This window comes from Pseudorca crassidens, chromosome 16 (assembly GCF_039906515.1).
Source record: "Pseudorca crassidens isolate mPseCra1 chromosome 16, mPseCra1.hap1, whole genome shotgun sequence".
In the NCBI taxonomy this organism is placed as follows: Eukaryota; Metazoa; Chordata; class Mammalia; order Artiodactyla; family Delphinidae; genus Pseudorca; species Pseudorca crassidens.
In genome coordinates this window covers 26,876,900-26,894,248 of record NC_090311.1, presented here as the reverse complement: position 1 = coordinate 26,894,248, position 17,349 = coordinate 26,876,900, and the positions used below count along the sequence as shown (strand labels likewise).

Here is a 17,349-nt window from a genome sequence, read left to right as displayed (position 1 = left end):
CCAGACTTAATGGGGGAAAGCCTCCTCAGTAAAGATCTCTTTCTCAGCAAGTCCCTGGCCCCAGGCAGGTTTATGCCTCGTTTGCGCATCACGTGGTTGCTGTGTGTCACCAGACTTAAGAGGCAAGAAAGGCCTCGAGAAAGCTGGACAGAATGCTGAGGGACAGCACCCTGATGGCGCCCAAGGAGGCTCTTATCAGGGCCTCGTGGCTATGGTCTCCTGGGTCACAGGACCAGGGCCGCCAAGGTGGGGAGTCTAAGCTTGATCTGACCTTGTCAGCTGCTCTCTACCAGCCCCTGATACAGAGTCTCCGTCCCTCTCTTTTGGGCCCGCCAGGACTGGAGGGAGGGCCAGGACTGGAGGGAGGGCCAGGACTGGCATGGGGTTCTCACCACCTGTCCTGCTGCCCGGCACACTCACCGGACACTGGCTCGGAGGTCCCAGTAGCGAACGTAGGTGTCGTAACCACAGGACAGGAGTGTGGAAGGGGACTCGTACATGACGTCCAGCACCCCCGCCCCTGGGGGAAAGTCACCGCCCAGGTGCGTCATCAGCTGTCCGCTGGGAAGAGAGGCAGGGCAGAGGATGAGAGCTTGTCCCACCCTGGCCCACACACATTCTTTTAACCTTCAAATGGCATCAGTTCCTGGGGAAATGCAGCTCTCCTTCCTGAGCTAGAATTAGATTCCCTTAGGAGGGAGGCCAAAGGAGGAGATGCCCTAGACTCCCACCCCTCTCCCCACTTCCCAGTCCCTGCCTCTCCCCCAGCTGAAGGCCTCCGTCAGCCACCAGCAGCCCCTCCATCACACCTGCACGCTGGCTGCCTGTCGCCCAGCCACTCCTCCTCGGGACGATGAATGGGCCGTGCTGAAGGGGTCGGCCCCCCTCACACACACACACTTGGTTACTTTATACGCCTTGATCCCGCAGGTCATGCGGTTCTGCGCTGCCTGAGTCCAATGCCTTAATTCCTGCCTGTAATCTGGGGCTCAAACCTCACTGGGGATAAAGACCACACAAAGGGAGAAGGGGAGTCCCAGGAGATGTTAAAACAAGTAAACACCTTTGTGTCTGGGGAGAGAAATCGCTGAGAAAGCAGCTTAGCAGGCTGGTCCCTGGTGTTCCTGGCCCGGCTGGCCCCCGGCCCGGGGCTAGCACGCCTCTGTGATCACAGCCACCAGCCTGCTGGGCTCCAGCTTGCTCCCCCCACCCTTGCCCCTCTCGGTGGCCGAGAGCAGATTACCGAGAAGAACAATTTCTTTGTGACTGTGTAATTCCCTCCGTGACCGCGGCAGTGGGCAGACCCCTCGCCCCAATGCCAGACCCCTAGCAACCATGTAGGGGGGCCTCCTGGCCCTAGCAACTACCCCTCAACATCAAGTGTACCCGCTAATTCCTGTGGTTAGGGGACGGGTAGAAGCGGTGAGTTTCTGCAGAATGACTGGGGGGAATGAAGAAGAAGGGGACACGCTCCAGGCCAAATTCCTCAGCTTCACCCAAGAGATGCTGGGCTCTCCCCTGTGATGTGACGGGAGAAACTGGGCTGTGGACACTTCACAGGGACACCCAGGTGAGAGGCCCCGGCACGGGTTAGGGAGGACTTTGTGGTCTCACCAGCCCAGCTTCGGCCCAGGCAGGTTTCACCAGAGAGCCTGAGGTAGACGAGGCCACCAGCCACATGTGTGAATGTGGACCTTAGCTCCAGTCCTACCTCACACAGACTCTCTGACCCTCAACCTCCCTTCTCCTCAGTGGAGCTGCCATCTTCCCTAAAGGAGTACCAAGGAGGAGGCTGTGGGTTCTTTTCTGCCCAACTCTGCCCACGAGTCCTGGGCAGTGTGGTGACCCCCAGCAAGAGCACTGTTGTTCTCCAGTCAGGGTGGGGGGCGGGGGGTAGGCCTTAAGTCAGCACCTGTGTCCCCAGCCTCCTTCCAAGAGAAGCGCTTCTTCCTCTGTGTGCTGAGGGATCAGACAGAAAGCCTTCTCCCCAGCATCTCCTAGAGATCACTACCTCAGCTCCCAAGAAGGCCCACCTTTCCACATGGGCCGCCAGCCATGATTCACCACCCCTGGGCAAGCCAGAGCCCTGAGAGGGCCTGGGGTCATATTCTTTCTGTCTGTCTCTGTCTGTCTCGTCCACTGGGTCAGCGCTATTTTGCTCCACAGTTCTCCCTCCTTCCAGATTTAGGGGCCCTGCCCCCTCCATTAGTGAGGCCTTCAGGAATGACTGAGGAGCTCTCCCCTTTAATCTGTAGAAGTAATTTCATGTTTGTCTGTTTGAAATAGAAGATGAAAGGCAGTGGAGATTGGGGGGCGTGAAGCCCAGCATGGCTCTACCTGCCCACCCCTGGTCCCAGGGCTCAGAAGGAAGGAGAGCTGGGCACCCATGGACTGAGGGACGGCAGCAGAAGGGCCACGCCCAGACCGAGTTGCCACCCTGGGCCCCTGCCCAGGCAGGGGGGCATCTGAGCCACCGCTGGAAAGTGTCATGCCAGTGTGTGCAATAAGAAACACAGAACTCTACCCTCTGGGTAGACCCAAAGGCCGAGCGAGCACCAGCCCCTGGAGACCAGGACAAGTCCCCAAAGCCCCCTGTCTGCCAGCCCAGCCTGGCCGGGGCCTGAGGAGTTTCTGCCATGTTAGTCCTCTGATTCTCTGAAAGGGCCACACACACTTTAAATGGGCCAATAAAAAGATACAGTTTCTTTTGCCTCTGGGCCTGGGACCCTCGAGGCTCTGTTGTGCAGTGCCTGTGAGGTTAAGTTCAGAGCATAAACTGACACACCAGGCTCTGGGAAATGGCCCGTCTCTTCAAATAGCAGCCCAGCGGTGCCATAGGAGCCCCGCTGGGGCTTTGATTGGGGAAAACAAACAGAAATGGCACCGTGGGCCCTCGTGGCCCCACCACAGGACCAATTTAACTAGAAAACTCTAGCTCAACTGCTCTGGTGGAGGAAGGAAGATGAGCTCAACAATAGCCCCAAACTTTGGGGGGAAGGGGGACAAAACAAGCTGTTTGTCTCCTCAGCCCCTCCTCCGGGTTCCTTTTCTTACAGCAAGTGTGTTCTTGTAAAAACGATTAGATTGCAATTTGTATAACGTGGTGACCCCCAAATTCAGACGTTTCACCCCTTTTCTCTGGAAAGAATGTTAAGAATGCCTCTCGGCCTCTCACGGTGGGGGGCGCAAGGGGGGCGTGCAGAGCCTTGGCTGTCGCACAACTTGTGTGGGAAAGGGGCTGCCGCTTAGAGCCTCAGGCCAAGACAGGAGCAAGGGCCAGCTCTGTCACTATAGAGGGCCAGACAAAAAGTCCATTCCCTTCCAACTCCTGCGCACAAAGCCGGGGCCTCCAGGAGCCACTGAGGGCTGGGGGGCCTCCACCCCAGCCTCCCCGCAGCCTGACTCCAGCAATTCTCTCTTGACCCAGGGAAAGATAAAGACAGATGGGGCTGCCCCTGTGAGCCTGATGAATGAGACACAGGCCGGGGAGACCTGGCTGTGTGTGGCTTCCCCCAGAAGTCCCCAGAGTACCTGGGTAGGAAAAGCAAGTGGAGTGTGGCCTCATCCCAGGGACCCTTGAGGAGGGGATCAGGTGAGAGAATCAGATCTCCCTGGCCCATCCCAACCTGCTGCCCAGGCAACTCCACTGAAGCTGGAGGGAAATGGGATGACAGGAACTTCCTGACAGTCAGGGAGGAGGAAATTTAAATAAGATACTTATACCATCCCCCATCACCATCTTTGTGGGGACAGCTAATTAGAGGTAGGCACTGGCCTTGAAGACCCAGACGCCCTGTCTGGGAGAGGCCCTAAGCACCAGGCTGGAGTTAGGCACAGAGGGGCAGTCCCTGGAAGCCCCCCTCCACCCTACCCCCAGTCTGGGTCCTGCAGGCCAGGGAAGCTGGGTGACCTGCGTCACTGCCTTCCTCCCTCTGAGTTCCCTCATCCCGGCCTCCACACGCCTCCCTTGCCTGGCCCGCCTGAGCTCCCAGCACAAGCCGTGGCCCATAGAAAGTCCTCCTGTGCTAAACTGCCCTGAGGGCAGATAACCCTGGCTCTACCTCCTCACCCACATCTAAGAATGCCCATGGCCCTCACACCATTGACAGCCACTGTTAACACACTGGGTTCCTGATGATGCTCCTTGGAGGTTCTATGGGTATTCATTCCTGCATCTGTTTGGGTGTGAGGATACCCCATCTGGCACGTGCAACTGCAAAAATGCAATGATGGCTTTTGGTGAGAGGGTGGAAGGGTGGCAAACACCCCACCTTCCTACATCGTCTCTGCCCCCAGGGGACAGATGGCCTGAAGGTATAAGCTGGACCCAACATGGTCACTAAGAAAATAGGAGGGTTCTGCTCCCTTCTTTCTTTCCACCCTCTCCTTCCCTTTCTTCCTTTCTTTGATCAATAACCATTTCCTGAGCACCTTCTGTATACGAGGCATTGCGCCTAATAGAAACTGCAGGGAGATGTGAGATGAGACTTTGAGGGAGACAGTCCCTTCTTCAAGGAGTTTTCAGTCCAGGGAGGGAGAGAAGTCTGTCATCTATCCAACTAACAATACAAGGGGAGGCTCAGTGGGTACCAGAAGAGAGATGAAAGAGTTTTATAAGGGGACAGATAAAAGAACATCTCTTCAGTGAGTGACAGGATCGTGACAGGCAGCTGCTGGGGGCAGCTCAGGTGAAGGGCCAGCAACAACAGAGGTGCAGGCTGGGGCACCTGGCTCGGCTGGAGGCGTGGGTATGTGTGGGGCACAAGCTGGTGGGATCTGGCTTCCTGACCACGATGGGCCTCCGGGTGCTCACTGCTCAGCTGGCATGAGAGGAGGGAGTGGTTGTCCTCGTCCAGCCCCCTGGTGGGGAGGAGGGAGTCAAGGGGGCAGACAGGTCCCACATATAACCACAGAGTCCGTGGAGACCAGGAGAAGCCCACCGAAGCTTCGCCTACCCCAGTCCCATCAGGTGCACGGGAAGGGCCCTTTCCAAGCCACAGGTGTCTCACATGCATGCGTGTGCGCGTGCACAGCCCCAGCACCTGCCCATGCACACGTGTTCAGACACTGTGGCTCAAAGGCCAGGCAGCCGGGCAGCCCACTTTGTACTGCTAACAAGAGGACCGTAATTACAGGAAGGGGCAGCCGGGCAGATAAAAGGATACAAAATTTCAACATCTGTTGCCATAAAGGGATAAGGAGAAGTGAAACGCAAAGTATCAGTTTGGTGTCAGCAGGCAGAGAGCCAATTTCAAAGAGTTGGGGTGGGAGGACAGAGGGGACAAGAAAGAAAAAGGGAAGGGGTGGGGGGAGAAAGAAAGAAAGAAAGAGAAAGAAATTACAGGGTTCCTCAAAGAGGTAAAGAAAAAAGAAAATGAGAAAAGCTGTCAATAATACTTTCAAAGGAGAAGGCAGGTACTTTAAAGAGGGGCAATTCCCATAATCACCCCGACTGAGGGCCAGGCCCCCTGCCCCAGGTGGAGGTGGAGGGCGGGGGCAGAGACAAAGCCACACCTGGGTGGGATGGGCACTAATGGTGCCCTCAGAGCGGCTCAGCCTGCGCTCAGGACACCAGTTCTTTCTGCAGACAGTTAGAAAGGGTTGCAGCCAGGCGCCCGTTGTCATTCCAAACACCATCAGATGCCGTGACATGTGTCTCCCGTGTTCAGTCCAGGGTTCCAAGATAAGTTCCCAGCCTGAAGGGAAGCTATACCAGGCCACATGGTGGCCATCAAGGGGGCCCTATGAATGCTCTAAGGTCACCAACTCCAGCCACAGGGGTGAGAATCAGGGAGGGCTTCATGGTGGAGGTGCTATTTATGCTGAAGAATGAGCAGGGTTTCAGTAGGCAGAGAGGGGGTATCCCAAGCACAGGGGTCAGCTAGAGCAAAAGCTCAGAGGGGAAAAACATAGGGTGTCTGTCAGAATATGTGAGAAGCTTCTTTGCCCCTACCTTTGCTGAGAAAGAGATTTAAGGGCTAAGGATGGAAATGGAGGAGTCATGGGGAACTGGGGATAATGCGGGCCTGAAGGGGAAGGGGAGATGAGGTGGGATTATGCAGGGGCCATGAATATGGTCACACACATACAGAGCAGTGCAGTACCTAGCCAAGGACTCAAATCCTCAATGCCCTAGGAGTAGCCAAGTCGCCAAAACCCACCCCTACTGACTTCCTTACCCAACAGTCCCCAGGCTGGCTTAGGACCACAGCTGGACCCACTATGACATCTCCAACGCTGAGATCACAGGCCTCTCCATCCTGGTGCCTGCCTCCCCACTGCCACTGGGGTTGCCCGTTGTGCCCTGGTCTCAGGGCACCAATAGTAGATCCAGCTCAAACGTACCCTGGCAGAAAAGGTAAAATCCACAGCAAGGGCAAACCCAGGGGAAGATCACTGGCTTGATGTATTGTCAAGCCAGTCAGAACCGCCACCCACCACCGGGGTCTTCCAGCAGCAGAGGCGTGCCCCACACAGATAACACCTTCCCTGGGGCTGAGCCAAGGGCCCCGATCAAATGCAGATGGAGAACACAAGATGGGCCTTAATTCCTCCAGACCCAAACTCAGTAACAGGATGGCTTTGGCACAGTTCCTCAGGGCCTAGCTAGGGATACTTTAGTGGTTGGCTATCTGCACAGTCTCTCAGGATAGAGCCCTTGGGGGCCAGGGACTGGGCCTGAATGCCATCTATCCTCGGAAACAGGAACACTCTAGCACGTCCAAATTGGGTGAAGGACTCTATCTTTCTTCCCATCTGATTTAGACAGGTTAGAAATCCCCTGTCCTTTGACCTGTCCGCAGCTTTAGGAGAGAGAAGGGCAGGAAAGGAGGAAGGGAGAGGGTGACAGCCAAGTTCCTTACCATCTAGGCAATGGCTTTGTGCCCACGGGTGCTCTCAGACCTGTGTGCTCCAGCTAGCACCTCCCCATCCCTAGCCCAGAGGGAGAACAGAGTCTCCAGGAATCCTGATGAACAAAGGGCTGAGGGAGCCGTGGTGACCTTGAAAGAGGTCTCCAGGCACTGTGAAAAGCAGCCTGAGGACCAGTACTGGGAGAGACACAGATGAGGGTGTGCTGGTGCCCAGCAGGCTGCCTCTGAGCCGCGTCCCAGCCCCCACCATCATCCCGAGAGCAGCCCCTGGAGGGGCAATGATGCTCTGAGCAAAACTGCCCCTCCAGTACTCCTCCCCCGCAAGTTGTAGCACACACATAAAAGAGAAAATCCCAGAACTCCTCAAGTTTCAGCGGTGACAGGTTAAAAGCAAAGAATCCACCCAGCACGGAACACCGCCCCGCAACTGAGTCCTGCCGACGATGTTGCTCCACCTTCCAGATTGGCCTGTCAGTCAGGCTTTGGCATTATTGAAAGATCAAACTCTGTCCTGCCTGTTCATTACCTTAATCCTATTTTCTACATGGCTTTATTATCTGCTTGGGCTTCTCTGGGAAAGACAGCTACAGACAGTCGTCCTGTCCATCCGTTTCCTCCCACCGAAAGCAGATGCCTCCACCAGGGCATCTTTCCCTCAGTCCCTGCATCACTGGTCGTCAAGGCTTCCCTGGGAATGGAAGAGATGTTTAAGCAAGGCCTGGCTCCTCAGTGGTGAGGAGAGGAGTCTGGGAGCTAGAGAGAAGGGAAAGCCAAGTGATGCCCAGGGCGGCCTTGCCTCAGGCTGGCGTAAGGGTGCAATGGCTATTGTCTGGCTTCTGTGAGAACTGAGGCCATAGCTGTCTTGTGCCCATTTTCATTCGGGTCCTTTCTGGGTTCTGTAAAGACCCAGTGTTTAGGGTTAGTGAGGTCTAGGGATTTCATAAGAGAATGCTGTTGAGGCAGCTGGTGCCTTAGAACGCCATCCTGACCATAAATCTGTGCCCAGAAGCATCCCTACCAAGGCAACCACGGGCAGAAGAGGCCGAAGACGACTCAACCTTCCAGATAAAGCTGGGTCATGGTGGGGTGGTGTACACCCTCCCTGCCCCAGCTTGTCCGCCATCCCAGGCCCAGATCAATATTGATGCCAAGCATAAGGTCCAGCTATGTGACTAAATAAAACTGACTTTCAGCAGAAATGCCCCTCTGCAACCTCAACGGTGAAAAAGCAAACAATCCAGTTAGGAATGGGCAAAAAACATGAGCAGACATTTCACCAAAGAGAATATACAGAAGGCAAATAAGCACAAGGAAACTTGTTCAACATCACTAGCTATTAGGGAAATTCAAATTAAAATCACAATTAAATAACACATCCATTAAAATAGCTAAAATAAAAAATAGTGACACTACCAGATGCTGTTGAGAATGTGAAGAAACTAGATCTCTCAGACACTGGGGTCAGAATATAAAGTGGTAAAGATACTCAAAATAGTCTGACAGACAGGTAAAAAACTAAACACACACTTACTAATGACTCAGCAATTGTATTCCCCCGCATTAATCCCAGAAAACTGCAAATATATGTCCACACAAAAGCCTATACGCAAATGTTCATAGTAGCTTGATCTGCAGTAGTCAGAAAACTGAGAACAACTCAAACATCCTTCAGTGGGTGGATGCTGGTCAATGGGGAAAGAAACTTTGGTACATCCATACCAGGGAATACTACTGAGCAATAAGAAATAAAGCACGACTGACACATGAATCAGCTTCTGTGGATCTCAAGGTAATTATGCTCAGTATATAAAAAAAAAAGCAAATCTCCAAATGTTAGATATATTATTTCATTTATATTACTTTTTAAATGACAGAGATGAAGAACACCTAAGTGGTTGCCAGGGGTTAGGGCAAGAAGGAGTGGAGGAGGGGAGGAGGATGGGTGCAACTATAAAGGGGTACATGAGGGGTCTCTGTGCTGATGGAACAAACAGTTATCTTGACTGCGGTAGCAGTTACATGACTCTACACATGGGATAAAACTGCAAAGAAATACGTACACACACACATACCACACGAATAAGTACAATCAGATAAAGGTCTATGGACTGTACCAATGTCAACTTCCTAGACTTGATATTATGTAAGATGTTACACAGGTACCTTGCCTTCCTACTTTTGTAACTTCCTGTGAATCTATAATTATGTCAAAATGAAAGATTAAAAAAACCCCAACAGAATGGCAGGTAATCAGATGGGAATGTGTCAAGCCTGCCAAGGCAGAGAATTGTGAACAAAAACTGGATATATTCTAACTGTTCTGTATTGTTGTTCTTACGGATCTGTAGGCCACTTCCAAAATTTCTTTATTTTAGAAAAACCATCTCTGAGGATAGATGGGATTTTCTATGGCCACATAGTCAGGCACTCCTTAGAGAAGAAGTATCATGCATCCAGACTTTTGTTGTTGTTACCATAAATTCTACATGAAATTATTTACCTATTATAAATTACTTCAACAGTCTCCTCAAGCTAACAAATGATTCCATGTGTGAAGGTGCCACAGCGGAGGCTGTCAGTGGGTTTTGGGGCAGGGTCCTTCCAGCATCCTCCTGGACCACTCGGCCAACTGAACCAGGGGCTGGCTCAGCCAGCTTTCCTCTGCTTCCCAACCACTCCATCCCCGCCCACCCTGGAAGCCATGGTGGGCTCAGGAATCTCTTACCTGTTGAGGTCCCAGATTCTTAGGGGTGAGAAGTGCCCACAACAGGCTGTCCCTGTCACAAAGGAGCTGCCAAACAAAAGGAGAGCAGTTAGGTCTGGCTTGTCAGAACTTGTGGCGGAAATGGCTATACAATTGGAAGTGCTGTGCTCATTCTCCAGGGGATCATGGGGTTAAGCCAGGATGAGAGAAGCAGCCAAGAGAGCCATCAGAGAAGTTGTGGGAAAACCATATGGAAGCACAGTGAGGGCTGTAACCTCCCAGAGCTGCTTGGCCAGAGGACCCATGGATTCAATAGCTGAGTTTGCTGCTTAGACCTGGTTGGGTAGTCTCTGCCCACCATAAAAATGGATCTCTAGATGTACAACTGAGGCCAAGGGAGAGCAAGCCTGTTGGGCTTCGGTTGTATGAACACCAAGTTCACAATGCCACACCACAGAAATGGTCTCCTGCGAATAGGTTGCTGGGTGCCAGAAGGGGATGCCCTGGTCAGAGGTGAGGGAGGCTGGGGGACTTTACCGAAGGTTTTAAGAGCTGGGGGAATATGGTAACATGGTACAAGCACCAGGTAGGTATAAAGGCACCAAACTGAGAAAAGGCGAACTATGAAAGGTGGGTAACAACGTGAAAAGGTGAGGGTGGGAAAGTAGGGAATGTGAGGGGCCAGGCAGCCAGGACTGCTGTGGAGTGGGATAGGAGTCAGACAGAGTTTAAAGGATAATGACAGACACTGCCAAGAGGCAGGAGAGAAGGAACACTCAGTATTTCCCAGAGTCTCTCTTAAACCCCTAAAAAGTTCAACATATACAATCTGCAGAGTTTCATTTTAAGTGGAGGCCCAAACCCAGTGAGAAGAAATCTGTGCAATGAGCCAGGCTGGCCATAGTGCTAGGACTAGAACTTGAACCCACACGCCAGACCACTCCTTTGTTAGAGGATTTGGAAGGGGTTGGGAGGGGGAGCCTGCAGGAACCCTGGGCTTGAAAATCTAAACTGGAACAAGAGAGCTGAAAGCAGTTATGTCACTCAGGAGCCCTGGGGCAGGGAAGGGCCATGTCCCTACACGTCTGGGCATGGGGGGAGGAACAGGACATACTAATGACATGTTAGCAATGTGGGACAGCAGTCCATTGGCCCTGGCCTTGCCCAGCACCTGTGGCTCTCTGATCCCAAGCACGTCCGTGGGGAGGTGGATTTCCGCAGGTTGGGGCTCTGAGAAGCCGATGGCTTTGGCTTGGCGGGGGGTTGGCCTGCTAGTCGCTGATGGGGAGATGTTAGGGCAGGCATTGGCCAAGCCACTGACTTACAATCAAAATTGCAGGGCAGGGATCTATGTTTCAACCCCAGGCTGACAAAAAGGCCACATGAACCACCCTGGAGCATCCATGCCTCAAGTCAAGACTTCTCTAGGGACATGCTCGGTCTTCCCAGCTTCCTCTCAACCCATAGGCATGCCAGCAGCCACTAAACTAGAGTGACATGCTAAAACAGCCATTCCATCATGCCCCAAGTGACTCCCAGCCTGGGAAGCAGCCACTGGACACTGAAGCCCCAAACTACAAAGCCAGCTGTTATCCTCACTTCCCTCCCCCACCAACATTTTTCTCTTGAGGGTAATCCATTAATAACTGGTAAAGCCAATTACTTTGGGTTGGAAACATAATAGCCACTTAGAAATCATTCGAGCGGGCAATTGGGCTCTCCAGACTTTTGAGGAGTAGGGGGCCAGATGAGGGGCGCCAGCACAGACATACAGACAACTCTTAAGGAGGCCTATGGCAGGCCTCTGACAGGCAACAGGCCTAACTTAGCGCCAAGGTAAGTCAATGGAGAGAGATGGGAGGCACCTGTAAGCTGAATCCCTGCCGCTCCCACAGCTCTGAGCCCCAGCAGGCCGGGCCGGGGATGGGAACACCTGGCCCTGGACTCCTGCCCTCTGTCCCTGCCCACCCGGCCTGGCCCCGGCCCTCTGCCTCCAGGAGGAGGGCCTTTCCTGATTGCCTGGACATGACGGCCATGAACATTTCTTTCCAAAAGCTGCCCTTTTCCCTTGCTTAACCATGTGAAGCAGGGAGGAGGAACAGGAGGGAGAGTAGAGAGTCTCCCTGGCATTTGAGGGCTTAAGGGTTTAATCAAATATAACACTCAGTAAAAAAAAAAAAAAAAAAAAAAAAACTATGTATGCAACAGTCAAGCAGATTTGGAGCCAGGTCCTGCTTGGAACGTTCACCAAGTCTCACATCCAAACCACAGGGACTGTCCAGGGACAGGGATGACAAACCTGTGCTGAACAGGCAGAGGCAGGAGCTGCTGGCTGCTTGGTGGCTTGACTGGCCTTCCTCTTAAGTCCTGCCACACCCTGATCTCACCTTCATGAGACAAATGGTATTTGGGGGGTTATCTTCCCATCTTCATTTTGAGCTCATGGACTGTCTGGTGGCTCTTGTGTACTCCAGTGCCCAGCATGGCGCCTGGCCCCAAAGAGATGCCCCAAACAAACCTGTAGGCCTCAACTGAAAGGGCCTTCCAGAGCTCACAGCCAACAAGGCTGGGCAAGCTAGTCACACGAGCTGTGGGGGGGGGGGGGGTCCCTCTGCTTCTTAGAGAAGTAATTCCCAAATCACCAGACTCAGACCTGAATGACACATGACACAGTCATACATCGTTGGAACAGTGAAGTCCCTCATAAGCAGTGCAACCAGATAACAGATGAGAAGTACCAGCAATACCTAAAAATGTCAACACACGCATAGACACACATGCTCTCACACAAGTGCATGCACTCTCTCACCCTGAGGGTCTAAAAGTCATTCTGACTCCACAAACTCTACTCTTTTTGGACCAGAAAGCCCTTATCAGAAGCCAGCCTTCTACAATTTCTGGTCCGGGATCCAGTCCCAGACCCTGCCCAGATCCCCAACCTACCGTACTGGCCTCCTGGCCCCAACTCAGGCAAACCTGGCATCACAGAGATCATCATCAGGCCCAAGAAGTAGACGTAGGAGCCCTCACATCAGAGAGACCAGGAGAGTTAGGGGTTCTGGTACTCAAGTTGAGGAATAGAAAACAGCAAGATACAGAACAGAGGAGAGGAAAGTACGAAGGAAAATTAGTTGGGTGCGGGCACGGTGAATAGAAGGTTGACCCTGCTGCCTCTGCCTTAGTTTAGACCCTCTTAATTACATTAGGAATTGACTGAGCACTTGCTGCGTGCCAGGTTCTTTTTTTTTTTTTTTTTTTTGGCGGTATGCGGGCCTCTCACTGTTGTGGCCTCTCCCATTGCGGAGCGCAGGCTCCAGACGCGCAGGCTCAACGGCCATGGCTCATGGGCCCAGCCGCTCCGCGGCATGTGGGTTCTTCCCAGACCGGGGCACGAACCTGTGTCCCCTGCATCAGCAGGTGGACTCTCAACCACTGCGCCACCAGGGAAGCCCCTCCCTTTTTTTTTTAATAGGCTCTCAGCCATTTTACTTAAAAAAATTTTTTTTAACTTATTTAGTTTTGGCTGCGCCGGGTCTTCATTGCTGCGCACAGGCTTTCTCTAATTGCGGCGAGTGGGGACTACTCTTCCTGGCGGTGAGCAGGCTTCTCACTGCGGTGGCTTCTCTTGTCGCGGAGCATGGGGTCTAGGCACGGGGGCTTCAGTAGTTGTGGCACGCGGGCTCAGTAGTTGTGGCTCGCGGGCTCTAGAGCACAGGCTCAGTAGTTGTGGCGCACGGACTTAGTTGCTCCTCGGCATGTAGGATCTTCCTGGACCAGGGCTCGAACCCATGTCCCCTGCATTGGCAGGTGGATTCTTAACCACTGAGCCACCAGGGAAGCCCTCGTGCCAGGTTCTGAGCAAGTGTTTCAAAAGCATTTCCCTGTCTAATCCTTGTAACTCTATGTAGCAGGTACCACTTTCCCTATTTGACAGACGAGGACACTGAGACACAGAAAGGTAACGTAACTTGCTCTAGCTCACATAGCGAGCAACTAGTAGGACTAGAATTTGAACCCAGTTAGTCTTAATTCCAGAGCCCAGGTGATTTTACACCCCGTGCCCCGTAAGTTCTCTCCCTAGCACCTAGTATCATGCCTGACACATACTGAAAACTCAAATGCTTACTGAATGAACAAATGGACAAGTGAACAAACGACTCCACCTGGAAGAAGAAAGGAGTGACTGTGGGGCTCTGAGGAGGGGCAGCAGAAGGGGCGTGCTCGGCAGCTGTGCCCCGTGGCTGGCCTGGAGCTGCCCAGCTGGCCCAGGCCCCAGCCGCCTCTGAGCTGGGGCTGACACACTTTGGCAAGAGAGGCCACCAGAGCTGTCACATCATTCACCAACATGCCCATCAAGGGTATTCAATTCTCTTCAACCCGCATTGGCATTTTAATTACTGTTGGGTAAACTAATTTGTACAAATGAAGGCCGGGCTGCCTAATAGAATATGCAAGCTCTCTGACCTCTGACAGGCACTGACACGAGATACAAAGGCCGCCGAGGAAGGCTTTTTATCTGAGCCTTATTACTCTCTATTACTCCAATTAGTCAGGCTCCAGTGCTCCTAATTGGAGGAAAAATTGCAATTAAATCAATTTTTGATGGGCTGCAAGTGGGCTCCCGAACCGCCCTGCTTGTGAAACACTGATATTATAGCAGCAAAGGTCACAGGCTTCATCGGCACCTGGGGACCCCCGAATTCCCTCGGCCCCCTCCTAAAATGCCTCAAGGAAACCTCTGCCCCTCCATCGGCTTGGCCAGCAAGGGTGGGAAGGAGAGAGTCATTAGAACATGTCAGGTCTCATCGCTGTTGCCGCCATCTGCTAACCTGCGCCATTGACATCATTATAGCGGCTAAGTCCCAAAGCATGAATGCAGTGCGAAGGTCACACAAACTCACTGGGTGAGGAGAGGCTAGTAGCAGAAGTGCAAGTGACAGCACTGTGAGGGAGGGACCAGTGGAGTGGGAACAGGAGGTCAACAGAAGTCAGGAAGAGGAGAGACATAGTCCAGGGCAGGTGAAGGGTGAGGTAGCCAGTTCCTAAGATCCAGCCAACAGGGCACCCCAAGCCACCCAAGGGGAAGGAAAATAGATGTACTTGGGGAGGAAAAAAAAGAAAGACAAAGGAATCTTGTTCTTACCAGCAAACATCCCACCTCGCAGTGGGGAAATATACACCTGAATGCTGTCCACAGACCAGAAGGCTGAGAGTCACATCCATGATGGGGACAGGAGCACACTGTGGGGCCTACCATCTATATAGCAGTGCCTGCCTGTGACGGCTGGGGAGGGAGTGCACAGAACTAAAGCTTAAGAGCAGGGAGGGGAAGGTAAACACAACTTCGTTCATCAAACTAAAGGATAACAAGACCAAGAAGCCTATCTGAAGCTTGAATGAGTAAAGTTTAAGGCAAATGAAAAGAAGTTCCATTTCACATAGCAACTGGCATACCACTACCTCAAAGAGATGGTGCAGACAGAAAATATAAATTCAAAAGAAGGTTAGCCAACTTCATGGGTGATTGAATCAAAATGGATTAAAAGGGAAAGAATGATATGCCTTGTCTTCAAGGAGTCAAGACCAAAAACATGTTGAATAAATGATGGTCCATCTACTTAATGGAATATTACACAAACATTTAAAATGATGTTCCCAAAGAATATAGACAAGATGTTTATGATACTATTATAAGAAAAAAAAGTAGGGTACAAACAGCATTAACAGAACTATTTTAAGAATAGCTTGTGAGGGGAAAGTAAACACAACTTTGTTCATAAAACTAAAGAATAATAAGACCAATTTTTTTAAATTACAAAGGAGGCAAGAATATAAAATAGGGGAAAGGACAGTCTCTTCAATAAATAGTGTTGAGAAAACTGGACAGCTACTTGCAAAAGAATGAAACTAGACTATCCTATACTATACACAAAAATTAACTCAAAATGGATTAAAGACTTGAATGTGAGATCTGAAACCATAAAACTCCTAGAAGAAAACATAGGCCATAAGCTCCCTGACACCAGTCTTAGCAATAATTTTTTGGATCTGACTCCAAAACAAAAGCAACAAAAGCAAAAATAAACAAGTGGGACCACATCAAACTAACAAGCTTCTACACAGCAAAGGAAATCATCAACAAAATGAGAAGGCAACCTACTGAATAGGAGAAAATATTTGCAAAGCATACATCCAATAAGGGGTTAATATCCCAAATATATAATTTTGGATATATATTTATATTATATATATTACATATATATAAAGTTGCAATTTTGGAGATATATATATATATATAGAGAGAGAGAGAGAGAGAGAGAGTTGCAATTTTACAACTCAATTGCAAAAACCAAAGAATCTGATTAGAAAATGGGCAGAGGACCTGAACAGACATTTTTCCAAAGCAGACATAGAGATGGCCAACAGGCACATGAAAAGATGCTAAACATCGCTAATCATCAGGGAAACGCAAATCCAAACCACAATGAGATGTCACTCACACCTGTTAGGATGGCTATTATCAAAAAGACAAGAGATAACCAGTGCTGGTGAGGGTACGGAGAAAAGGGAACCCTCGTGCACTGTTTGTGGGAATGTAAATTGGTGCAGCCACTATGGAAAACAGTGTGGAGTTTTCTCAAAACAATGAAAAATAGAACTACTATATGATCAAGTAATTCCCTTCTGAGTATTTATTTTTGAAAAACACAAAAATACTAATTTGAAAAGATATATGCACCCCCATGTTCACTGAAGCCTTATTTACAATAGCCAAGACATAGAAACAACCTAAGCATGCCTTGGTGCATAAATGGATAAAGAAGATGTGGTATCCATGTATACAACGGAATACTACTCAGCCATAAAAAAATATGGAATCTTGCCATTTGTGACATGGATGGGTCTTGAGGTATTATGCTAAGTGACATAAGTCAGGCAGAGAAAGACAAATGCTATATGATCTCACTTATATGTGAAATGTATAAAAAACAAGCGAACAAACAAATCAAATCAAAACAAAACAAAATGAAAAACCAAGTTCATAGATACAAGGAACAGACTGGTAGTTGCCAAAGGGGAGGAGGTAGGGGATGGGAGAAATGGGTGAAGGGGGCTAAAAGGTACAAACTTCCAGTTATAAAATAAGTCATGGGGAGGTAATGTGCAGCGTGGTGACCATAGTTAATAACACTGTGTTGCACATCTGAAAGTTGCTAAGAGAGTAAACCTTAAAAGTTCTCATCAAGAAAAAAATTCTTGTAACTATGTGAGATGACGGATGGTAACTAGACTTATTGTAGTGATCATTTTGCACTGTATACTAATATCAAATCATTGTGTTGTACATGCGAAACTAATATAATGTTATACCTCAATTAAAAAAAAAGCCTGGGTGTAGAAAAAGAAAGAGTGGAAGGAAACACACTAAAATGCTTTAAGTGACTGTGTTTGGGCAACAGAGTGATTAGCAATTCTTTCTTCTTTTAAATTTTATTTTCCAAATCTTCTTTAATGAGCATGTGCTACTTTTTAAAGGGAAAAGCATATTATTTACATCTTGTGAGAGAAAACACAACATAACCAGACATTCCCGCCCGCTGACTCACGGCCAAGAACAAGTGGACCCGATAATGAGCTGCCTGCTGGAGCAGGTGTCAGCAATAGTGGTCCTGGCATACCTTGGGCTGAAGCTTTGGGATGGACCAGTAGCCTAAGGTTAGGACAGGAAGCGCCAGATCAGAAGGGAGGGCTCTTTCTCCCAATTAGGTGCCG

The 17,349-nt window shown here is 50.6% G+C and overlaps 1 protein-coding gene across 5 annotated transcripts in view; it reads right to left on the bottom strand.

Annotated features, from left to right (window-relative positions):
* FBXW4 (F-box and WD repeat domain containing 4) overlaps positions 1 to 17,349 on the bottom strand; it is an 80,865-nt gene that overhangs the window by 1,221 nt on the left and 62,295 nt on the right. For 3 of the 5 annotated variants that reach the window (XM_067709638.1, XM_067709635.1, XM_067709639.1), the window contains exons 6-7: positions 9,598 to 9,663; positions 421 to 561 (exon numbers count right to left, since the gene is read on the bottom strand). In XM_067709638.1, coding sequence (XP_067565739.1) covers positions 421 to 561; positions 9,598 to 9,663 — 207 coding nt within the window. Of the gene's footprint in view, positions 1 to 420; positions 562 to 3,902; positions 4,214 to 9,597; positions 9,664 to 17,349 lie in introns of those variants that run through there. The other 2 variants (XM_067709637.1, XM_067709636.1) reach the window with 2 other exon arrangements.